The 21205-nt window shown below is 53.9% G+C and overlaps 1 protein-coding gene across 7 annotated transcripts in view; it reads right to left on the bottom strand.

Moving 5' to 3' along the window:
- Positions 1-780: 780 nt before the first annotated feature.
- Positions 781-21205, bottom strand: part of MGLL (monoglyceride lipase) — a 245209-nt gene continuing 224784 nt past the window's right edge. For 6 of the 7 annotated variants that reach the window (XM_042962313.1, XM_042962286.1, XM_042962295.1 and 3 more), the window contains 3 exons: positions 19828-19917; positions 4990-5205; positions 781-1698 (listed from right to left, as the gene is read on the bottom strand). In XM_042962313.1, coding sequence (XP_042818247.1) covers positions 1573-1698; positions 4990-5205; positions 19828-19917 — 432 coding nt within the window. In that variant the 3' untranslated portion in view covers positions 781-1572. Of the gene's footprint in view, positions 1699-4989; positions 5206-14619; positions 15173-19827; positions 19918-21205 lie in introns of those variants that run through there. The other variant, XM_042962319.1, reaches the window with a different exon arrangement.

Here is a 21205-nt window from a genome sequence, read left to right as displayed (position 1 = left end):
GCCCACCGGAGGAGGGTGCCCCGCTCTTGGCTACGCCGTGGTGGGGTCAGGGCCCCTGGACAGAGAGCGCGAGGGATGCCCCGCTCCGGACACCCAGACCAAGCCTCAGAAGAACAGGGGGTGAAAGGCAGCGGTTCCCACTGCCGAAGGAAGAGGAGTGGGAGCCCCAACTCCCAGTCTCCAAAGTCAGAGGGCCTGGCAGGGGAGCGGCCGCCTCGTCTGGGGCCTTGGGGCCCCCGGATTGCACCCTGCGGTGTGCCCCCCAACGGTTCCACCCCCACCCGGGGTCCTGGTTGACGAAGAGCCTCATGAGGTAACAGCAGTCCCGCTTGAAAGTGAAAGTACTCTGCAGTGGGCGGTGATCCCCGTTTATTGCTGGCGCTGAGTGAGGGCCACGGGCGGGCCTTTGGGGGTCGGCACCTGAGAAGGGCAGGTCAGGCGCTGCTGGGCCCTCTGCTGGGAAAGGTCGCCCTGGGGCCAGCCTCGCTGTGGCCTCCGGGTCCTGCAGTCCTGGGCAGGGCCACCGAGTCGGGACTCTCTCGTTCTGCCACCAGAGGTGGCTGTGCCGCCAGCACCGAGGCTCCCAGGGCGGCTGTGGGCCCGGACCAGGGATGGGCCCGTAACCGCCCACTGCTGGCGCTCCAGGGCCCCGCTTTCCGGGGGGTTGCACCTTAGCGCCTTAACCAGGGCCCTCCCGCCAGCCTGTCCCCCTCCTGTGCGGGGGCATCAGGCTCCCATAGCTTCAAGCCCCCCTCGGTCCCACCCACCCACCCACCCACCCAAAGAGTCTCTGCTTTAGAATATACAGTATATATTAGATGCTTCATCTTGAATACGCTCCCTCTCTGAGTGTCAGGTCAAATTAGTCACGTGAGGGAAGGCGGCCTCCGAATATGTAAAGCACTCAGCGGGCGCCCACCAGGCTCCCTGGCAGGAAGGAGGGGATTCCTGACCAAGTTCTCTTTCCAGGCCAAGCTTCCTCCCATCCCAAAGCCCAGCTCCAGGCTGATGAGGAGCTGACATGGGTCATGGGTGACTCCTCATGTCAAGGAAGTCCTGGGCATTGTCTGGGCCTCGGGGGGCACGTGAGACTGCCCGGGGAGGTGACGCCTGCCACCTTGTCCCACGGCCAGAGAAAGGCCACAGAGCGAGGCCAGCTGGGGACGGTCTTGGGGTGGGGGCTGGAGGAGAGGGCAGGAGGGGAGACTCTGATTATTGCGGTCAGGTGTCCGGGGAACACCAGGGATTCCTGGGAACCTTGTGGGGGCTGGGAGAGGCAGGGCAGAGGCTCCGCTTGGTTTTAAGAACATTTGAGCACATTCTCTCCCTGGGAAACTTGCCTGTGGCCCTTCTCTGTGCATGAAGTGTCTATCCCTTAATGTAGATCCAGTGACAGACAGCCTGATATATGAGAAGGATGTCTTGTTTTAAAGTAAATTGTGCCAGGGATCCCTCCGATTTGTGATCCCCACCCCTGCCCCCTGCAAGCCACATCTGACAAGCCAGCTTCTGCCCTTCCTCTGCCCACTTCCCCGACCCACCGGCTGTGGGCAGGTCACGCAGCCAGTTCGCTCAGAGCGGGGACTGCTTTCCCGCGGCTGCTGTCCTTTGGGAGACCCACATGTTTATTTCGTGGAAGACGGAGTTGGTTACTTCTGGAAGCTCTTTGTGGAGAACGTGGTAGGCACCTTCGTAAATCTGCAGTTGGGAGAGACAGGAAGTCAGGGCCACAGGAAGGGACAGGTACAGGCAGGGAGGAGCCAGCGGGTGCTCCAGGCTCTCTCCCCATGCGCCGAGGACTCCCCTCTTTATGCTGTTGTTGTCTTTCGATCAGAGGACAGCTCAAATAAATTAAAATGTCCCAACGTGTTCTAGGGGTGCCTGGGTGGCTCGGTTGAGCGTCCAACTTCGGCTTAGGTCATGATCTCGTGGTTTGTGGGTTCAAGCCCCGCGTCGGGCTCTGTGCTGACAGCCCAGAGCCTGGAGCCCATTTCAGATTCTGTGTCTCCCTCTCTCTCTGTACCCCTCCCCCCTCACACTCGGTCTCTCCTTCAAAAATAAAAAAAACAGTAAAAAAAATTAAAAAAAATAAAATGTCCCAACATGTTCTAGCATGCCTTTCCTTACGCACACCCTCCCTTGACTCTACTCTCTCTAGCTATGGACCCGTCTGGGCCTCCATCTCGAAAGGGTGAGTTCCACTCACTGTCTACACATCCTTGCCTTCCGTCTGGTGCTCAGTGTATTCCAACCTTTCACTCCCACCAGCTCTCAGCGTGTGTTCTTGGCACCCCCTCCCATGACCTTCCCCTCGCAGTAGCCAGGAAACGCTTTTTGCTCCCGTGTGATCTGACTTCTCAGCTCATTCAAAAGTTGACCGGTGTGAACTCTCTAGAAACACTCTCCTCTTGTGGTTTGCACGGCTTTCCGCCCTCACGGTCTTCTTCCTGTCTCGCCACCAGCCCCTTCTCAGTCTAGGCTGTACCTACGGCCCTGCTGACCTTTGCATGCTGGCAGGGCCCATGGGCGTGGCCGTGGGTCTCCTTGTCCTTCCCTGGAGTAACCCTGTCCAGTCTCGTGGTTTTAAAACCACTCCTGTGCTGGTGACTCAGGAATTAAATCTCCAGCCAGATCTCTCTCTGAACTCTAGATGCGTATATCTGACTGCCTATTTGTAGGACTGCCAATAGGCATCTCCAAATTTCTTTTTTTTTTTTTAACCGTGGTAAAAAAACAAAAAAGATAACATAAAATTTACCACCTTCATCATTTTTAAGTGTACAGCTCAGGAGTGTTAAGTATTTCCACATGGTTGTGCAACAGATCTCTAGAACTTTTTCACCTTGCGAAACTGAAACTCCCGTTAAATTCCCTCTCCTTCCCCCGGCTCTGGGCAACCACCATTCTACTCTCTATTTCTATGGTTTTTGACTCCTTTAGATGCTTCACGCAAGTGGAATCATACGGTGTTTTTGCTTCTGCAATTGGCTAATTTCACTGAGCATAATGTCCCCAAGGTTCATCATGTTGTAGCATGAGTCAGAACTGCCTTCCTTTTTAAGGCTGAATAATATTCCATCACTGGTCTAGACCACATTTGATGTATCCACTCATCCACCGATGGACGTCTGGGTTGCTTCTATTGCTCGGCTGTGGTGAAGAATGCCCCCATGAGCACGGGTGGTGAGCACCTTTTGGAGACCCTGCTTTCCTTTCTTTTTCCGAATTTCTAACGGGACCCTCTAACAGGTGGCTCAAAATGGAATTCTGGATATTCCCCACACCTCTGTCCCAGTGTCTCACAACTGGGAGCCGCGTCTCCTCCCTGGTGCAAGCCCACAGCCCAGGGCTTGCCCTCCTCCCTCCCAGCCTGTCTCTGGCCTCCAGTCTTGCCTCCACGTGGCAGCTGTGAGGACTCCTGGAGAACTGAAATCAGCACATGTCACTCTCCAGCTCCAGATGCTCAGGTGAATCTTCATGCAACCCAGAGAAAAAGTCCCGACTCTGGGTACGCGGGCCACCACTCCCTTGCTCGGCTCACACGCCCCCTGCTGGCTGCTTGCACACAGCCCGATCTTTCCAACCTGGGGTCTTGGTGTGCTGTCCCTCGTTCTAGAACATTCTTCCACCACTCTCCCTGTGAGCCCCATCTGAAGCAGGGGCTTCACCGTCCCTCTGGTCGGCCAGCCCACCCCTGGCACCGACCCCCTGCATCATCATCCTGGTCGCGTTTCTGCTTAGTGCTCATCTGGCTAGGACGCGGGCCACATGGGAGTCGGACTCTGCCTGTCTGGACCCCGGGCCTGGCACAGAGTAGGTGCCCAATGAGTATGTGAATTGAAGAAGAAACGGATGAGAGGGGGGTGAATGCATAACTGAGTGGTCTTCTTGGGGCTGGGGTGTGCCACACGGGAGGCTCCCACCCAGGCTGCCAGGTCCACCGGAGTTTTCATGCCCTCTGGCACTAACACAACCAGCTTTCCTCTCCCCGCTCTCCTTCTTGTTCTTCATCCACAAGTCTGCATCTGGTGTTTGGTGTGGGCCGGGGTCTGCTCTTCGTACTGCTGCAAGGGGAGCACTTGATGGTTGGCAGAGATGGAAGCGTCTTTGTTAGCGAGGTGCGGGGTAGAGAGCGGCAGGGGCTCTGTCAGAGGCCCTGAGTTCGAATCCCGACTCCGCCACTCAGTAGGTGTAGACTCTGCGTGACTTTGCCTGCTCTCCTTACACTGAGCAAGAAATGGCCCTGGACACAGGGCCCCTGCACTCGGTTGCTCAGGCTGTGGTGGCACGGTCAAGGACACATCTGTTGGGGAATGCACTGCACCCTAGGGGTGTGTCTGCCTAACCAGCCGCAGAGCGCCACCTTCAGGGTCAGCTGTCGCTTGATGGGTATACAGTAGGTGTTCCTCCACCTGGGGCTCTGCCCGGTTCCATCAGGCAAACAAAATGGGCCCCTCTCAACCCCACAACTACATCTGCCATCTTGAAAGGTGCTCTGAGTTAGTCCGTTGCAGTCTATCGGGTGTGATGTGCCACGTGGCTACACCACAGGTGCTGTCCCTTCTGCGGGACACGCTCTTGAGGGTTCCCTTGCAGACCAGATCCCACCAGGCCCCCTGCACCTTTGCACTCAGAGCCCCCGGGGGTGGCAGCCGGGCTAAGGCTGTTGCTGCTGGTGCGTAAGGCCAACACGTAGGGAGGCCAGGCAGAACACACGCCCTTGGCCCTCGGTCGCGGCCAAGCCGAGGGCATTCTCTCGGGAGACCTCTTTCTGCTCCATGCCCGGTTGCGGTTCTCTTCTTGACTGCGACAACTCAGTGCTCTCTCCTTCTTCCTCTCAAGCTCGTTCATGTGAACAATCAGCTCATGGCTTGTGCACTTGCTCAGAATTAATAGATGCCTGGCATCCCTGGTACTTGTTCCCCTGGGGGGGGGCCCAAGGGACGCCACCTTCCCTCTGTCTTGGGGACGTGGGGGGCAGCTGCTCACCTTGAGTGTTTTGTCCTGGCTCTTGGAGGACTCCATGACCAGGTAGGCCCCTTTGCTGTCACAAAGGCGGTCAGCAGAGCCCTGGAGCAGCAGGAAGGGCAAGGTCAGCTTGGGGAGGGCCCGTTCCACCCGCGTGACGGCATTGAGCAGCTGGTTGCCGAAGCACACCTTCAGTCCCGCCCGGCAGATGAGGGGGTCCGCATTATAAATGTCGACCTGCAGGAAAGAGAGAGAGAGAGAGAGAGAGAGAGAGAGAGAGAGAGAGAGATCCATGAAATGGTGGGCAGGGGGCTTCCAGTCCAGGGGCCCGGACCTGTTTCCTGGGAGTTTTCCTCCTGCTCTGGCCTGAACGGCTGATTCGGGTCACGTCCGCTACTCTGGGCTGTGGGTGCAGAGAGCCAGGAGCAGGGCCAGCCCTTCCAGAAGGCCGACCTGCACTACTTTTGGCGCCCCTCCTTCCAGGCTCTGCTGCATGCCGCACTCATACCCGTGCCCATGGACAGTTTCAAGCATCGATTTGTCACCAAAAAGATGTAAGCAGCATCATATTGTTTGCTTTGATGATTTCAGTCAGGAGTAGCTCTGAAGAGGTTTTGGCGTTGATCTGCGTGGATTCTGTTTTCTCTAAGTCTGTCCACCTGGAATTCTGTCTGCCTGGTGGGCGTGGGTGAGGAGCACACGCTGAGTGTGGGGGTAGGAGGGGCTCTGCTGGAAGGCCTGGGGCTGCTGCGAGGGGTGCCGAAGGCCCTTGGCAGGACACCGCCCCCTCAACTTCGGGAGAAGCAAGGCCCGGGGCAGGTCTGGGCCGCAGAGGTCGCCCGCCACCCTGACAAGGAGCCTGTCACCACACCTGCACCCTCAGCCGTATCTGCCCCTTCACGGGATGTGCCTAGAGGCGGGTCTGACGTGGAGGTCCACCCAGCCGTGGGTGGGGCTGCCCTGGCACCCTGTCCTGCTCTCCCTACCTTCTGGCTGGACTCCTCTGCCTCTGAGGGTGCCTGCTCACTCTGGCCCGAGGTGGGGCATCTGCCCCACAGAATCTGGGTAACAAGTTTCTAGAACTCTCTGAGGCCCATATGGGCAGCTGTGAGACCACAACGCCCCTCCGCTCACTTTCCTCATCCTTGCCGGTGGGTACTTAGCCAGTTGGAGAAGTGCCCTGTGGTGTCAGGACTGGGTGAGGGAGCAGAGAAGCCACAGGGATGAAGCTTCCGGGAAGAGATGTTCGTGAGGCCATCAGAGAATCCAGTGCGTTCTGACTCTGACCCTCCAGGTGTGGGGGCTACATCTCCCCTTCTTTACCACCCCCTACAGGGCCTCCGCCAGAATCCTGGATCCGGGCCAAGAAGGGACTGGCTGTCTTGGGTCGCCCCTGCCATCCCTGGAGTGCTCCCATGCTGGGGACTGAGCATGGCAGGCACACCAGACCATTTGTGAAAAGCCACGAGAGATGGATTAACCACTTCCTGCAGCTGAGCTGGTGTTGACTCCTGCAGGGCCAGGCCATCTGCTTGGGGGCTGAGAGGATGAGAGACTGGCCAGGACAGGGCACAGGCAGTTTCTGGCTTGACCGCATGGCCACAGCGGGAGAGCATTCAGGGTCTGCATGGAGGCGTGTTTGGGGAGAGGGCTATGGGGCCCCCCAGAGAGGTCTGGGCTTAAAGTCTGTCGTAAACTGATGCCAACAAATACAAAGGCAACTGCAGCACCTCTGACCGGACACATGCTTTGTGCTCAGTGTGGGGCCGGGGTGTCACGAGCAGGATCTCGTTTGGGAAAAGGAAATGAGGGTAGCCAACATTCATTCCTGAACTCTCCTGCGAGTTTGGCCCTGAGCGTTCAACCCATTCAACCTTCATGACCTTCGTAAACACACTGCATGAGGAATGGCTCTCATTACCCCTGTTTTGCAGAGGAGGCGGCTGTCACGAATTACCCAATTCCTGTTTTCCCCTATAGAGCCCTGGATGTGCAGTTTGGAACACTACCACCCAGAATAAAGACTACATTTCCCAGCCTCCCTTGTAGCCGTGTGGTCACGTGACCAGATTCTGGCCAATAGGGAGGGAGTGTGCACTTTCTGGTCAAGGAAAGGCCTATCCTACCCTTGCCCCTCCCACCTGCCAGGGCAGACACGGGTGGAGTACAGAGACAGGTGACGCCACAGGGACAAGGGCTGCCCCTTGGAAACAGCGAGAAAAAATGGATGCCGTTAGCCCTGAGAAGTCACCGTGCAGGGAAACAAGCCTCTCTCCTGTTACACCCTGTTGTTGTGGTCTGGTCTGGGCAGGCTGGCGGGCCCCGGGCTGACAGCACTCCATTCCACGCTGCCAGGGCCCTGGTTGTGTCCTTGCGAGAGTACAAGGCCCGAGCCCGTTAGACCACCCCCCTCCTGAAGCGGCCTGACACTTTGCCCTGCTGACCCAGATCACCCTGGGCACGTGAAGGCCCTTGAGGAGTTTGCTCCTGGGTTTAATTGCTCTGACAATCAAGTGGCTTCCTGCTCTTGGCTCTTGGCTTCCTTTTTCCACGTCTGGATCACGTAGGCCCTGTTTACACAATGATCTATTACGGGCCTGGGGAAGGACATACCAGATGTGTTGGGGAAAGGGCAGGCCCTGGTATAAACCATGGCCAGGGTGGAAGGCGAGTGGCAGAGGGGAGCTGGGACCAAGAAGGAAGAGGAGGGCCATGTGGAAAGCCGAGGCTCAGAGGGCCCAACCCTGCCTCCAAGTAACCATTCTGGCCCAGTCATGGCAGCCTTTGTTTTCTGAGAGCTTGAGATCTAAATCTGCCCAAAGCTTAAGATCTAAATCTGCCCAAAGTCCTCCTTTGGGGGTAGCAATGTGTCCTATCATCCCCAGGAAGGAATGGACAGGGCTCTCCCTCCTCGGCCGGGTCCGAGCCCAGAGCACAGGTCTGCAGAACTAGCCCATTCAAAACCGGAGACCACAAGGTCAGTCCCAAAAGATGTATGATTCCATTTCCACGACATTCTTGAAATGACAAAATGAGAGAACGGATTAGTGGTTCGGGAGGGATGAGGTGGGAGGGAAGCGGACATGGAGGGATTCCGGGGCTCGACTGTATCAGTACGCTGGTTGAGTTACTGTCCTACAGATTTGCAAGATGTCATCACTGGGGGAACTGAGGAAGGGTACATGGGATCCCTCTGTATTATCTGTCACAAGTCTGTGTGAATCACAGTTATCTTCAAATAAAAAGTCTAATTAAAAACACATAACAAAGATCCAGTCTTTGGTACTATCTCTCACGCCCAGCTCCCTCCATTTGTTGGACCACAGCTGGTCCTGCCAGTGGAGGACAGTGTCTGCTGGGGACCTACCAGCCAGAAGCTGTGGATCTGAGACCAAGTGAATTTTTGTTCCAGATGACTGACTTCTGGGGACACCTCCACTCGCTGAGACTTGAAGTCCTTTTTCTTGGTTGGGGTAGTTGACTGACCAATATAAGAAAGACCAGAGGAGTGAGGGCCACCCAGCCCTGACATCTCCTAGCTGTGTGATCTTGGGCAAGGCCCTTCTCCTTCCTGGGCTTCAGTTTCCCCACAGAGAGGACCTTGAAATTCCTTTTGGGTTGTAAGTTTCATAAGCTGTGAATATGTTCCTGGCCTCCTGTGTGTGTTTTAGCAATCGTCAAGTACTTCACGGTTTTCTGAGGCTCTCAGGGCCGTCAGCAAGGTTGAACTGGACAGCCAGGAACATGCCAGCTGGGGCTCCTGACTTCCGCACAAGGTCTCTCTGTGGGAAGAAACTTTGCCCCAAAGCACAGTAAATATAGCTGCAATCCACAGCTGGGAGTTTTCTTGAACCTTTGGTTGAGCAAAATCTAGGCCCCACCCCACCAGTCAAAGCTCTTGACCTATTTTTTTGAAAATCTGTTCTGTGATGGAATGCAAAATTACATTTTTAATTAGAATAATACTAAAAATAACTAACACACGGAGCCCTTAACTCTGTACCGGGTGCTACATGAAGTGCTTTACTTGTATTTGCTCATTGAAACTTCTCAGGAAACCTCTGTAGGGACTGGTATTATTCTATCTGTGAGGAGCCTGAAGCTCAGAGAGGCTGTGTGACTCACCCAAAGTTACACAGTAATTAAGGGGCGGAGCCAGGATAAGAAGGTAGGCAGGTGGGCTCCACATTAGCATTCTGAACCACTCACCAGGCTATGCTACCTGTCTAGAGAAGAGAAAGTAAAGGTGGGTCTTGTGCACTTAGATGGCCAGGAGCTGTGGAGGTGGCCCTTCCAGAAAAGAAAGGGCTGGGTCCCTGGTGAGGACCAGAAACGTCTGGGCCTGACAGATAACGAGGTGATCTTTCGCGGACTGCCAAAGGGCAAGGGGGTGCCCTCTGGGCACAGACACACAGGTGTCATTCCACATGACACCGTCTCCTACCTCACAGACAAATACAGCCCAGCAGGCCTCCTCTCCTGAGGCTTCCCCTCAGGTACTTACAGATGTGTCTACAGCTGGAGCTTTTTCACCCTCTTTCCCTCGAATCCCTTCCTTTTCCTCTGGAAGCCTCATGCTTCCACCTGAGCTTTAGCCCACCCATCCTGGGACTCCCACCTCCTTCCTCCATTCTTTAGGTCTCTGTTAATCCATCCATTTCCTTCACAGGAAAATCAGATCACCTTCTCTGGCATACTGGAGAGAGAGTGCGTAGCAACTCTGCCCAAAGGATTGCTATGAAACTGTGGGGACCCTAAAACGAACCGGCAGGCCTTTGCAGAGACAATCTCTTCATTTCCCACCTTTGCCTTGAATGGTAGGAGAGGAAATTTGTTGTGGAGAGAGTTGGATGAGGGAAAATCCTGTCCTACGCATGTTGGCTTCCATATCCTGTCTCAAGTGTTTTCCCAGCCGGATGCTCTTTGTCTCCTTGAGGGTCTGTTCTGCTTTCGGGCCTCAGGTCAGGACTCACTCCATCAGGCTCCCCAGGCTCTCAAGCTAGGGGCCCTCCACCAGCCCCACGTGCACCGGGGTCTGCAGTCCGGTGTTCGTGCGCCTGGCTCGGCAGTCAAGCATCAGCCCTTGGGGCCGGCCCTGGGAGGCCCTTGGTAGACACTGGATGGATGGATGGATGGATGGATGGATGGATGAGTGAGCCTTCCTCTAACCCAGCCTGAGAAGCAGCACTCAGGCTCTGGGGGTCTGGTGCACACTGGGCGGCAGCTGGGAAACTCCGCAGCGGGCTTGCTGGCCCACAGCTGGCAGAGGGGCTGTTCACAGCTGGAACGACACCAGGCTCAGAGGCTTCATGTCACAAAGAAGGGCTGGGCACCGGAGAGGAGTGCCCCCCGCCCCCAATGAAGGCCAGCTCTCGGGAGTGCCTTGCCACTGCTTTCCCTGTGGCTCACGGGGCCGTGTTCTCATGAGTGCCAGGTTCATAGGATATCCTCAGGCGAACGAGAACTCAGCATAGGAATTGGCCTGAACCGAAGACATGGCCCGCTGAAAGCAGGCTTGCCTGGCGCGGCCAATGCAAGCTCCCCTCTCCATGTGCCGTCTCTTGTTGAGCCTTGTCCAGCTGTCCCTGGGGCCTGGATGCCTGTAGAGTCTCTCCTCTCTTCCCACACTCAGCTCACTGCCCCTTGCTCCGGGAGGCCTCCCTCCCTGGGGGCACTGTGAGCCATCACTGTTCCTGTCCTTCCTCCGGGCAGTCATCCTCTGTACCTACAGCCTGGGGCTGCCCCTGACATTTCTGGTTTCCAGAATCCCCCTTCCCATGCCCCTCTTCTTGTCTGCTGGCAAACCCCGGGCCCCTCTTCAGGGCCAGTTCACATGTTTCCTCCCACTGACAGGCGTCCAGGCACTGTTGGGGAACCTGGTGCTTCCCTCCAGGACTCCTGTATCTTTGACACAACTTTCGCTGATGTGATAACAACAGCTCCCATCGGCATGGTGTCTACACGGCACCAGGCTGCGGCCAAACCCGCCCCCCCGCCACCCCGCTCCAAGGTGGATCAGTGGCACCGTGTGGTTTCCAAGGTCGTGTTGTGGCACAAAGGAGGAGACAGAGTCGGGGATCTGGGTCTGGACTCTTCCCACCGAGCCTGCTGCCTGCCTCTTTGTCCTTCTCCAGAACCACCTTTCTGCCCTGTGGCTGTGACCCCAGAAGACAGGGTGGCTCATCGGGTACTTCCGGGCCTGGCCCGAAGCGGGGCTTCCATGAAATCCTGTTGGTGTAACGTGCCACCTGCAGGACGGCAGAGGGGAGATGAGGGTCTTGCCTGACGCGGCACAAAGTCCCCCCAACTCGGCTGACTGAAGGCAAGCCAGGAGGCCCGAGTCACTGCTATGGCTGTTGGAGGACGTGCCCAACCTTGGTGGCTGAAATTCTCGAGCCAGACAAGAACCATCAGAAATAAGGCCACTGTGGTTCCATTCTGGATAGACACGGGATGAATCAGGATTAGCCTACATGTATGAGTTACCGCTGAATCAAGAGCGTATGAATTACTGAGCATCACTGAACATTGCAAAAACCCAGCACAAGGTTCTGGGGCTTCCTTCTGGAGGGCCGAGGACCTTCACAATCAGAAAGGCAACCCTGCCGGCTCCTTCAGAGTGGAGCTCCCTGGGTTGTGACCCCGAACCCAGACACAGCTCCCGAGTGGTCACCAAAAGAAGGGGAAAAGCAGCCACTGTACTCTCCATGCAGTCACATTGGCCACAGGGATTGAACACGAAGTGAGAGAAACAAGAAAGAATTACAGGGATCTTACAGGACCACCTCCGTCACGGCGGGTCACAAACAGCAAGATCCCGTCACTGCAAGTCTTAAAAAGTTGGTGGCAACTAAGGAAACCAAAATGCAGATTAGATAGAGAATGAAGACAGGGAATTACTGATACTTTTCCAAAGCGTGACAACGGCATGGGGCCATGTGTGAATGTCCTCATTCTGGTTCCTTCCTCTTGGGCAACACACACTGAAGTATTGAGGAGTTTAGGGTCCCGGTGCCCGCAACTTAACTTTCAAATGGTTCAGCCAAAACAATGTACCTACTTCACCACCCTGGGTTGGGCAATGACTTCTTGAACATGACGCCAGATGCACAGGCAACATAAGAAAAAAGTAGGGAATTTGGACTACATCAAAATGAAAACCTTTTGTGCATCAAAGAACACTATCAACATAGAAAGGCAATCTACATAATGGGAAAATATACTTGCAAATCACATACTGACAAATGGTTCATGGCTAGAATATACAAAGAGCTCCCGCGATGCAACAACAATGCTACCCAAAACATCTGATTGAAAAAATGGGAAAAGTAATGTGAATGGACACTTCTCCCAGGAAGATATACAAATGGCCAGTAAACGCATGAAAAGGTGCTCAGCACCACTGGTCATTAGAGAAATGCAAACCCTTTTGGGTGTAAACCCAAAAGTACCAAAAGCAGGGTCTTGAAGAGATAGTTGCACACTCATGTTCACAACAGCCAAGAGGTAGACGCAGCCTGGGTGTCCGTTGACAGATGGATGCATGAACAAAATGTGATCTATCCATGCCATGGAATAGTATCCAGCCTTCTAAAGGAAGGAAAGTCTGACACAGGCTGCAACAGGGATGAGCCTTGAGGACACGGGTCAGTGAAATGAGCCGGTTACAAAGGGACAAATACTGTATGATCACACTCGTATGAGGTCCCTAGAAGAGTCCAATTCATAGTGACAGAAAGGGGGACGCTGGGTGCCAGGGGCTGGAGGCGACGGGGAGCAGAGCGTTATTATTTAGTCGGGACACAGTTTCAGTTTGGGCAGATGAAGAAGCTTTGGAGACGGGTGGCAGGGACGACTGTGCAACGTGGTGAGCGTGCTTAAGGCCACCAAGCCTTATGTTTAAAAATGGTTAAAATGGTAGATTTTAAAAAATGAATTACTGGGACCTTATGAAGATAAAAAGCTTCTGCGCAGCAAAGGAAACAACCAACAAAACTAAAAGGCAACCAACGGAATGGGAAAAGACATTTGCAAATGACATATCGGACAAAGGGCTAGTATCCAAAATCTATAAAGAGCTCACCAAACTCCACACCCGAAAAACAAATAACCCAGTGAAGAAATGGGCAGAAAACATAAATAGACACTTCTCTAAAGAAGACATCCAGATGGCCAACAGGCACATGAAAAGATGCTCAACGTCACTCCTCATCAGGGAAATACAAATCAAAACCACACTCAGACATCACCTCATGCTAGTCAGAATGGCCAAAATGAACAAATCAGGAGACTACAGATGCTGGAGAGGATGTGGAGAAACGGGAACCCTCTTGCACTGTTGGTGGGAATGCAAACTGGTGCAGCCGCTCTGGAAAACAGTGTGGAGGTTCCTCAGAAAATTAAAAATAGACCTACCCTATGACCCAGCAATAGCACTGCTAGGAATTTACCCAAGGGATACAGGAGTACTGATGCATAGGGGCACTTGTACCCCAATGTTTATAGCAGCACTCTCAACAATAGCCAAATTATGGAAAGAGCCTAAATGTCCATCAACTGATGAATGGATAAAGAAATTGTGGTTTATATACACAATGGAGTACTACGTGGCAATGAGAAAGAATGAAATATGGCCCTTTGTAGCAATGTGGATGGAACTGGAGAGTGTGATGCTAAGTGAAATAAACCATACAGAGAAAGACAGATACCATATGTGTTCACTCTTATGTGGATCCTGAGAAACTTAACAAGACCATGGAGGAGGGGAAGGAAAAAAAAAAAAGAGAGGGAGGGAGCCAAAGCATAAGAGACTCTTAAAAACTGAGAACAAACTGAGGGTTGATGGGGGGTGGGAGGGAGGGGAGGGTGGGTGATGGGTATTGAGGAGGGCACCTTTTGGGATGAGCACTGGGTGTTGTATGGAAACCAATTTGACAATAAATTTCATATATTGAAAAAAAAATGGTAGATTTTACCTTCCGTGTATATTACCTCAATAAATTGGAAAAGACTTAAGCTACACATCCATATTGCTATTTCCATATGTAAGCACAGATGAAAAAAGTATGGCGTAACATTTCCCATTTGGTGAACCACAGGGAAGCGTACGTGGGACTGTGTTGTGCTGCCATTGTCCACTTTCCTGTAGGTTTGAAATTCTCCATAATTAAAATCGGAGGAGAAAGCTCCTTTCCCCACAATCCCAGTTTTCAGGTTCTTTGGTTTCCCTTTGCCAGTAGGAGACACACGTCCCTTGGGTAGGCTTGGAGCAGGAAGACGCTGGTGGGCAGAGTCCCCGTTTGGGGCTGGTGTCTGGATCGGCCGCTTACGCCAAGGCTTGGCAAGTCGGCTGCCTCTGATCGTCCTGTAAATGGGAGTCCAAATCCTAGCTCCCGGGTGGCCTTGAGGTGACCGATGGTGTCTTTGAGCGCATTTGGCCCAGGTGGTATTCCCATGGGAACCCAGCCAAGCTGGTGGCTTCTTTCTTCTTGGATGATGTGACGCTGCAGGGCAGGGAGAACGCGTCAAGGTCTCGGGTCTGGCTGGCAGCTGTGACGACCCCTGACAGTCTGGAGAGTCCGCCGGCTTCAGGAAGTCCGCCGGCTTGTGTGCTCAGGGCTGCGAGAGTCCGCAGCGGGAGGAGGGCTGTGAGCAAGAAACATGCGAGGGGGCAGGTCAGCGGACCCCTCGTGGGCAGGGCACAAGACCAAGGTAGTCACATCGTCGTGCTCCGTGCTGGCTGCCCCCATATGGAGCTAGACATGCCAAAAGACATTCTAATGGCCTCTTGTGGTTTTTTTTTTTTTTAAGGCACCAGTAAATTCTTAGCTGCTTCAAATAGACAAGTCGTCTGTGGGGAATGTAAGCTAGGAGCGATGGAGAGTCACAAAATAAAATTGGCTGACCAAACTGGGCACACTGGAAAGTTAATAACCGGTTCTCAGAGGGGATTTCTGTGGGAGGCTGTGTCCTGGGGACAGAGTGGGAGGCTGAGGCCTATCTTTAGCTGTGGTTACAATTAGTCAAAAGCCTCAGGGATGGCCGAGCTTTCCAAGGCCTGGCAGGAGCCTTCCGGAGGGCCACGGCAGATACAGCCTCCCTGCGGGCGGGGGTGGGAAGCGTGCAGACAAGAAGAGCTGGGGAGCCTCATCCTCAGCGCTGGGCGCCTCTGAAGTGCTGGGTGGGGGTCTGGAGAGTCGCCCACCTGGAGGAAAGACAGGAAGAGAGCTGGTCACTCCCCACAGCTCTCTGGGCGCCTGGATCTCACCATCTGGCCCTGCCGGCGTGAGTGCCAACTCGCCAGGATGCGCTCCGAGGGCAGCCAGCACGTTGCGAGAAAACAGACTTCGTTCAGAAGACACATCGCCTCTGTGTACAAACAGCGGATGCCCCGCCTTGAGGGTATGCTCGGAATCACAGCCACTTCTTTTCCCAGTCTCCACCAGTTCACAGGCTGAAGGACAGAGCTCAGAAAAAGCGGTGCGTTCTGTCTCTGTGCAGTCGGGGGACGATCGGGGGCTCCAGGGTGGGAGGAGATCATCGGCCACCTCCCCTCTTCACCTCTTGCCCCAGTGCCTTTGGCCTGAGAACTATTTAGAACATTCAAGGCTTCTCAGAGTGGGAGGGATTCATCACATTCTGAAGAACCCACTGTTGAGGGCGGAATGATGAATATATATGGCAGCACTCCAGTGTTCTGACCAAGGATGCTAACCATGTAGACAAACATAAAAAATGCCCAAGTGGCAACTTCTTTGTTCTCAGGAATTTAGTGCCAAGGGCCCTTGGCTCAGAGTAGAGCGATCTGGGCTCAAACCCTTACTTAGTGGCTGCGTGTCCTTGGGTAAGTGACTCGCCCTCTCTGGGCCCAAGTTTCCACAAATGCAAATACTGGTAAGAAGACTGACTTCTGGGAGATGTGGCCGGACAGAAGGGCTAGGGCGTCTGACACAGAAGAAGGGTACGACAGTCACGCACTGGCCAGTATTGAGACAACACGAGGCATTTTCGGCCTTCATTCCCAGAAGGCTTTGCACACGCTGGGAGACCGTGCCTCCGTGGGCTGGTGGCCGTGAGGGATGTTGGTTCGCGAGGGGTGTAATGCTAACGGGCCTGGGTGGGCAAAACCCACACAAACACCGTGCTTTTGACATTCCAACGACAGAGCCAGCCTGCTTCCCCAGAGACAGACTTCCAAATCTTCCCAGAGCCCGTGGCTCCTTCCACCGGGTCCTGCTTTATAGTAAGCTTGTCAGGCCAACGTTTCTTTTCTTTCTGGGGCTTTTAGAGCCGCAGGGTTCCATGGGAAGTATCTTAGCTAAAGATGTGCCTGAAGACACCCTGATGTTAGATCCGGGGAGGTGCCTTTTCTGAACACATTTTCCCCCTGGGCGTTGCTATTTTTAAGGCTCAGCAGAATGTTCAAAGAGAGCCTCTGAGTGGCGACAAGCAGAGGGACTGGTTCTCTGCACCGAGGAATGGAACCGCCCGCTCCTTGTTTATTCCAACTGGAGTCCAGCTTTCAGGCTGACCACCGTCCTGCCTTCCTGGGAGGCTTCCCAGCAGGGAAATGTTTCCGCGTTTCTAAAGAATCACCTCTCTCTGGGGCACCTGGGTGGCTCAGTCGGTTAAGCGTCCGACTTCAGCTCAGGTCATGATCTCGCGGTCTGCGAGTTTGAGCCCTGCGTCCGGCTCTGTGCTGACAGCTCAGAGCCCGCAGCCTGTTTCAGATTCTGTGTCTCCCTCTCTCTCTGACCCTCCCCCGTTCAAGCTCTGTCTCTCTCTGTCTCAAAAATAATTAAAACGTTAAAAAAAAAAAAAAAAAAGAATCACCTCTCTTGTCTGAGTGGTCAGAAACCTGAGAAATGAGGGGTGCCGGCTCCACGTTCACACCCGACTCCCGGCTTTTGTAAGGCCTTCAATGGAATTTTCCACTATTTCAAAAATGAGATAGAAGCTCCGAAATTTACCACTTTTAAACAAAGAGGGTTCGGAATCACTTCGTTATCTTTTTTTTTTTTTTTCCTTCCTTTTTTTGCCCAAGTACCTTCAGGTGGTAAGATAAACAATTTGGATTTGCACCTGGATGTTTCATCTCAAAGATGTCAAAGGGGGCGTCCCCTCTCTCTCTCTTTCTCTGTCTCTCGTTGTACTAGCACAGCAGAGGCAAAGATAATTGGTTTTGCTAGAGAATGCACATTCAAGCCAGAGCCATTATTCGGGATGCCTGCTGGTGGAGGAGCCCCTGCCCCCTCGGATCCCCTCACAAAGTGAATCCTGCACACAGGGCAGTGGCCCCCCACACGGGCTGTGGGCACCAGTGACTGTAAAACAGGAAAAAGAACTTAGTGACTGTAAATAGTAGCTGGAAGGAAGCAGCCAGGCATGGGCTTCTGAATCAGATGGGTTCAGCTCTGGCCCTGGTGAGGTGTGCCACTTTGGACAAATTAGACCCCTTCGTAACCCCTGAGCCTCAGTTTCCTTATCTGTGAAATGGAGTTAATGTTGATCTCACCCATGCACATCAGGATTAAACCAAGCAGCATGAGTTTGACTTTGGTGTTTCTGGGTCCCAAAGTGGTGCCTTTTGACTGTATAGATTGGCCTTTTGAAATTTTCTTTTCTTTTTTTTTTTTTTCTTTTTTTTCAATGTTTATTTATTTTTGAGAGGCAGAGAGAGATAGAGTGTAAGTAGGGAAGGGGCAGAGACAGAGGGAGACACAGAATTCAAAGCAGGCTCCAGGCTCTGAGCTGTCAGCACAGAGCCCGACGCAGGGCTTAAACCCACAAACTGTGGGATCATGACCTGGGCCGAAGTCGGACGCCCAACCAATGGAGCCACCCAGGCGCCCCTAAATTTTCTTTTCTTTACTCAAATATTCTTTGATCCTGGTGGATCAAATCTGGCCCCAAAATGTGGCTTTGGGGGGCACTGTGCATTTTAAAAATTAGACTAAAAATTTCAAAGGAATGTGGATAACTTGGGTGGATGGGACCCCCATGACATCCTACAGGTACCTCCCCATCCCTGCCACTTAGGGTCTCTCACTGGTGTCATTCATAAACAGGTGGCCCTCAGAGGCCCGGGAGCCAGACTCTTGATCAAGAGTTCTCCCTCCCACACATTACGGAGTGTTCCCAGTTAGTCGTACCCTCTGAGTGGCTGAGAGGGCCAGCAGGTCACATTTAATAATGACACTAGAGTCTGGGTGCTCAGGTCTCAGGGACAGCCACTGGAATACCACAGCACCCTGCTCTATTTTCCAGGGTCCTCAGGGAGCCAATGATCCCATGATTTCCAATTCCTAAGGCAAGAGGGGAAACCAGGCAGAAGAGTGGTAAAATGATTTGCTTAATCCTGAAGATAATTCCAGTATCTTTCAGATGCCCAGGGTTGCCTGCTGTCCACGGGCTATAAGCCACAGGGGTCCTTGCCCCCACTGACAGAGCAGGTTGGGGACCACACCCACCTAAGCTCTCAGGCCAGCCCCTCCAGTGGGTGGGCCCAGGCAAGTCCTCTGGACCTGCCCAGTCTCAGTCTGCTCATCTGCAACATGGGGCTGCCGTGCGGCTGGAAGGGCACATAGCACCAGCCTGGCACACAACACAAGGGCCCAATCAAAAGCAGGGTGCAAGGTGCTGGGCTTTAGCTACCTGGGAAGTGAGCCAGCTCGCTGAACCTTAATAGACCAACCCAAATCTCTGGGGTTTTGGACTACACTCTGGCCCGGTATCTCAGGCACGTGAGTTGACCTTGACCTTTTGTCCCTGCTGACCTCGGTGCCTGGTCCCAGAGGTGGTGACATCAACCAGATGGCATAACCCCCAGCCCCTGTCTCTCAAGGCCACCTTATCTTTTCTTCCTGGGCTTCTTTTGGTGGGTTTTGCTTTTAAAAATAGTAGCACAGCTCTGCTTGGGGGGGCTGTGACGTGTTTCGGGCAGGGCGTTGGCCCCCATGAGAAGGGGTTCACGACGTGCCTTATGATCTGACCTCAGTTTACCCCTTGCCGCTCACCTGCTGCCCTCTGTGTTGTGGCTGAACCACAGTAAATGGGCTGTCCTCCCTTCAAATGAGGACTTTACTGGCACGGTGACCTCTACCAGGAACCCTCTTCCTCTTGAACCCCCTTCAGCTCCTGCACCAGCTCCCACCTCCCAACACATGGATGTATGACTTTTGGCCTGGCCTGAATCCAATCTACTACCATCATCCCAATTGGCCCCCCAGAAATTGCCCTTCTCTATGCGGAGTCCGTGAAGTCGGGTGGGGTTGACACCACCCCTTTTGCTGGACAGTCAGCCAATAACAATCAGCCCTGACAGGTTTGTTGGCTTTGCAACAGTCTATCTTTCTGCTGCAGTTGCTTAGGAAAGCTGCTGGTGGCCCCCTCTGCTTCCACTTGGGGAAAGTTTGCCTGGGAATGAAGCCAAACTAGGGGATATGAGAGCTGGGGAGCCACAGACGGTGAACAAGACTTCTGAGCCCCTGGATCCAGCCATGCCTGAAAGCCTTTAGTTCCATTCATCAATAAATCCCTCTTTTTGCTTGAATCACTTTGCTTTGGGTTTCTGTCACTTGCAGCCACAAGAGCCCTGGCTGATTCATGCAACTTCATCCGGTTTGCTCCTTATGTTCAGGGCATAGCTCAGGTATCCCAAGCACCTGTCCTTTCCCACCCAGTCCTGATGCCACATGGCACCTCACGCATCTCTATATCCCCATCATTTCATGAAGGGCCTCAGTGACAGGGTGGCAGAAAGCCACGGACAGACTAGCCCGCAGCTTTTCCAACCGGGGGCTGCTGCCTTCAGTCCCTCCCCAGCCTCGGCTCCCTCCAGGTTTTCAGAAACACTCTCACCTCCGTCTTATTCCGAGAGAGCATGCTGGAGTCGATTGGGCCCAGGGACATGTTTGGCAGGACAAGGTTGAGAACTTTCGCAGCAAAGACCTGGCAGGAAAGGAAAACAAGGGTGTGAGCTCAGCGGGATCCGTGCCCAGCTCTGCCCACGGGACAGTTTACGATAAATTAAGGAAAGTGACGCCCAAGCTGAACATCAGCCAGGTTCGCTTCCCAAGGCTCAACACCCTAGGACTGCCCCTGCTCTGATTCAGCCAGCCTCTAGTTCGTCTGGCTCGGATCTGCCGTGGGTGAGCAGGGCGGGAGGCAGGCCACCATGGCTGACGGTAGGAATGCCATGTCTAATTTTTGCCTGCTCCGGATCCTGTGCAGTCACCCTCCCCACAGTCATCCACCCGTTGTAATTTTGAATTCTTTGCAGGAGCTGCCTAGCTGAGTTCTTCTGCATGAGTCCCTTCTCTGGGGATCCTAAAAATACAAAGCAGGAGCAGAATCACCCAGATCACCTGTGAGGCAGGATAGCTCAGAAGGCCCCGGAGGAAACTGCTCTGATCAGAAAGAATCTGTTGACTGCCTTGGTTTCTCCCAGAGGGAAACAGAAATGGCTAACCAGCCTGATTAGGAGAAGCATGGCAGAGGGAAAGAGACCTGATCTGATCCCTGGCTGTGCTGTCTTGTGCACTCAGGCACGAGATCTGAACATCACAGACCCTCTGTTTCCTTAGCTGCTAATGGTGCTCCCCCCAGAGGACCACTGTGTGCAGAAGCACCAGGCACTCAGTAGGTGCTTAATCCATGCTCCCTGAACTTGACCCCGATGCGGGTACAATCCTCCCTCCCCACCCCATCTCTCCTGCAGGATCTGGTGTTTACCCAGGAACAGTGTGAGCCTGATGTCACATGTCTGCCTGCAGAGAGAGGGGGGCCGTTCTCATTTCTGTGCGGTGCACAGACACTCAGGGGTGAAAGGTGCGATCCCACAAGCGAGCTGTGAAACGCTGAAATCAGGACGGCAGGGAAGGTGGCGAGTGGTGAATTCTCAGTCTGTGTCGAAGGCACACATCACGGAGCTAAGGAGCGATGGCCCTTTGTGCCCTCGATGAGGGCAAGGGCGCTAACATCTGCCGAGTGGCAATCTTTGGTGTGTGGCACACAGCTCTAGGCGCTTGGTCTTTCAATCCTGACAGACGCCATGAGGTCAAGGTTCATCCTCATTTAACAGATAAGGAAACAGGCTAAGCCCCACACCACGCGGTCAGCTGGGATGGGGGTGAGGGCCTGAGCCAGACCACTCTTTCCTTTCATGTCCCTGCCCTTCATTATTCTATCTCTGTCTGTACAAATGTAACTGCTGGTCTAACCTTGCCTGTGCATGACC

The sequence above is a fragment of the Panthera tigris genome, chromosome A2 (assembly GCF_018350195.1).
Source record: "Panthera tigris isolate Pti1 chromosome A2, P.tigris_Pti1_mat1.1, whole genome shotgun sequence".
NCBI lineage: Eukaryota > Metazoa > Chordata > Mammalia > Carnivora > Felidae > Panthera > Panthera tigris.
This window is presented reverse-complemented; position numbering and strand designations above follow the sequence as displayed.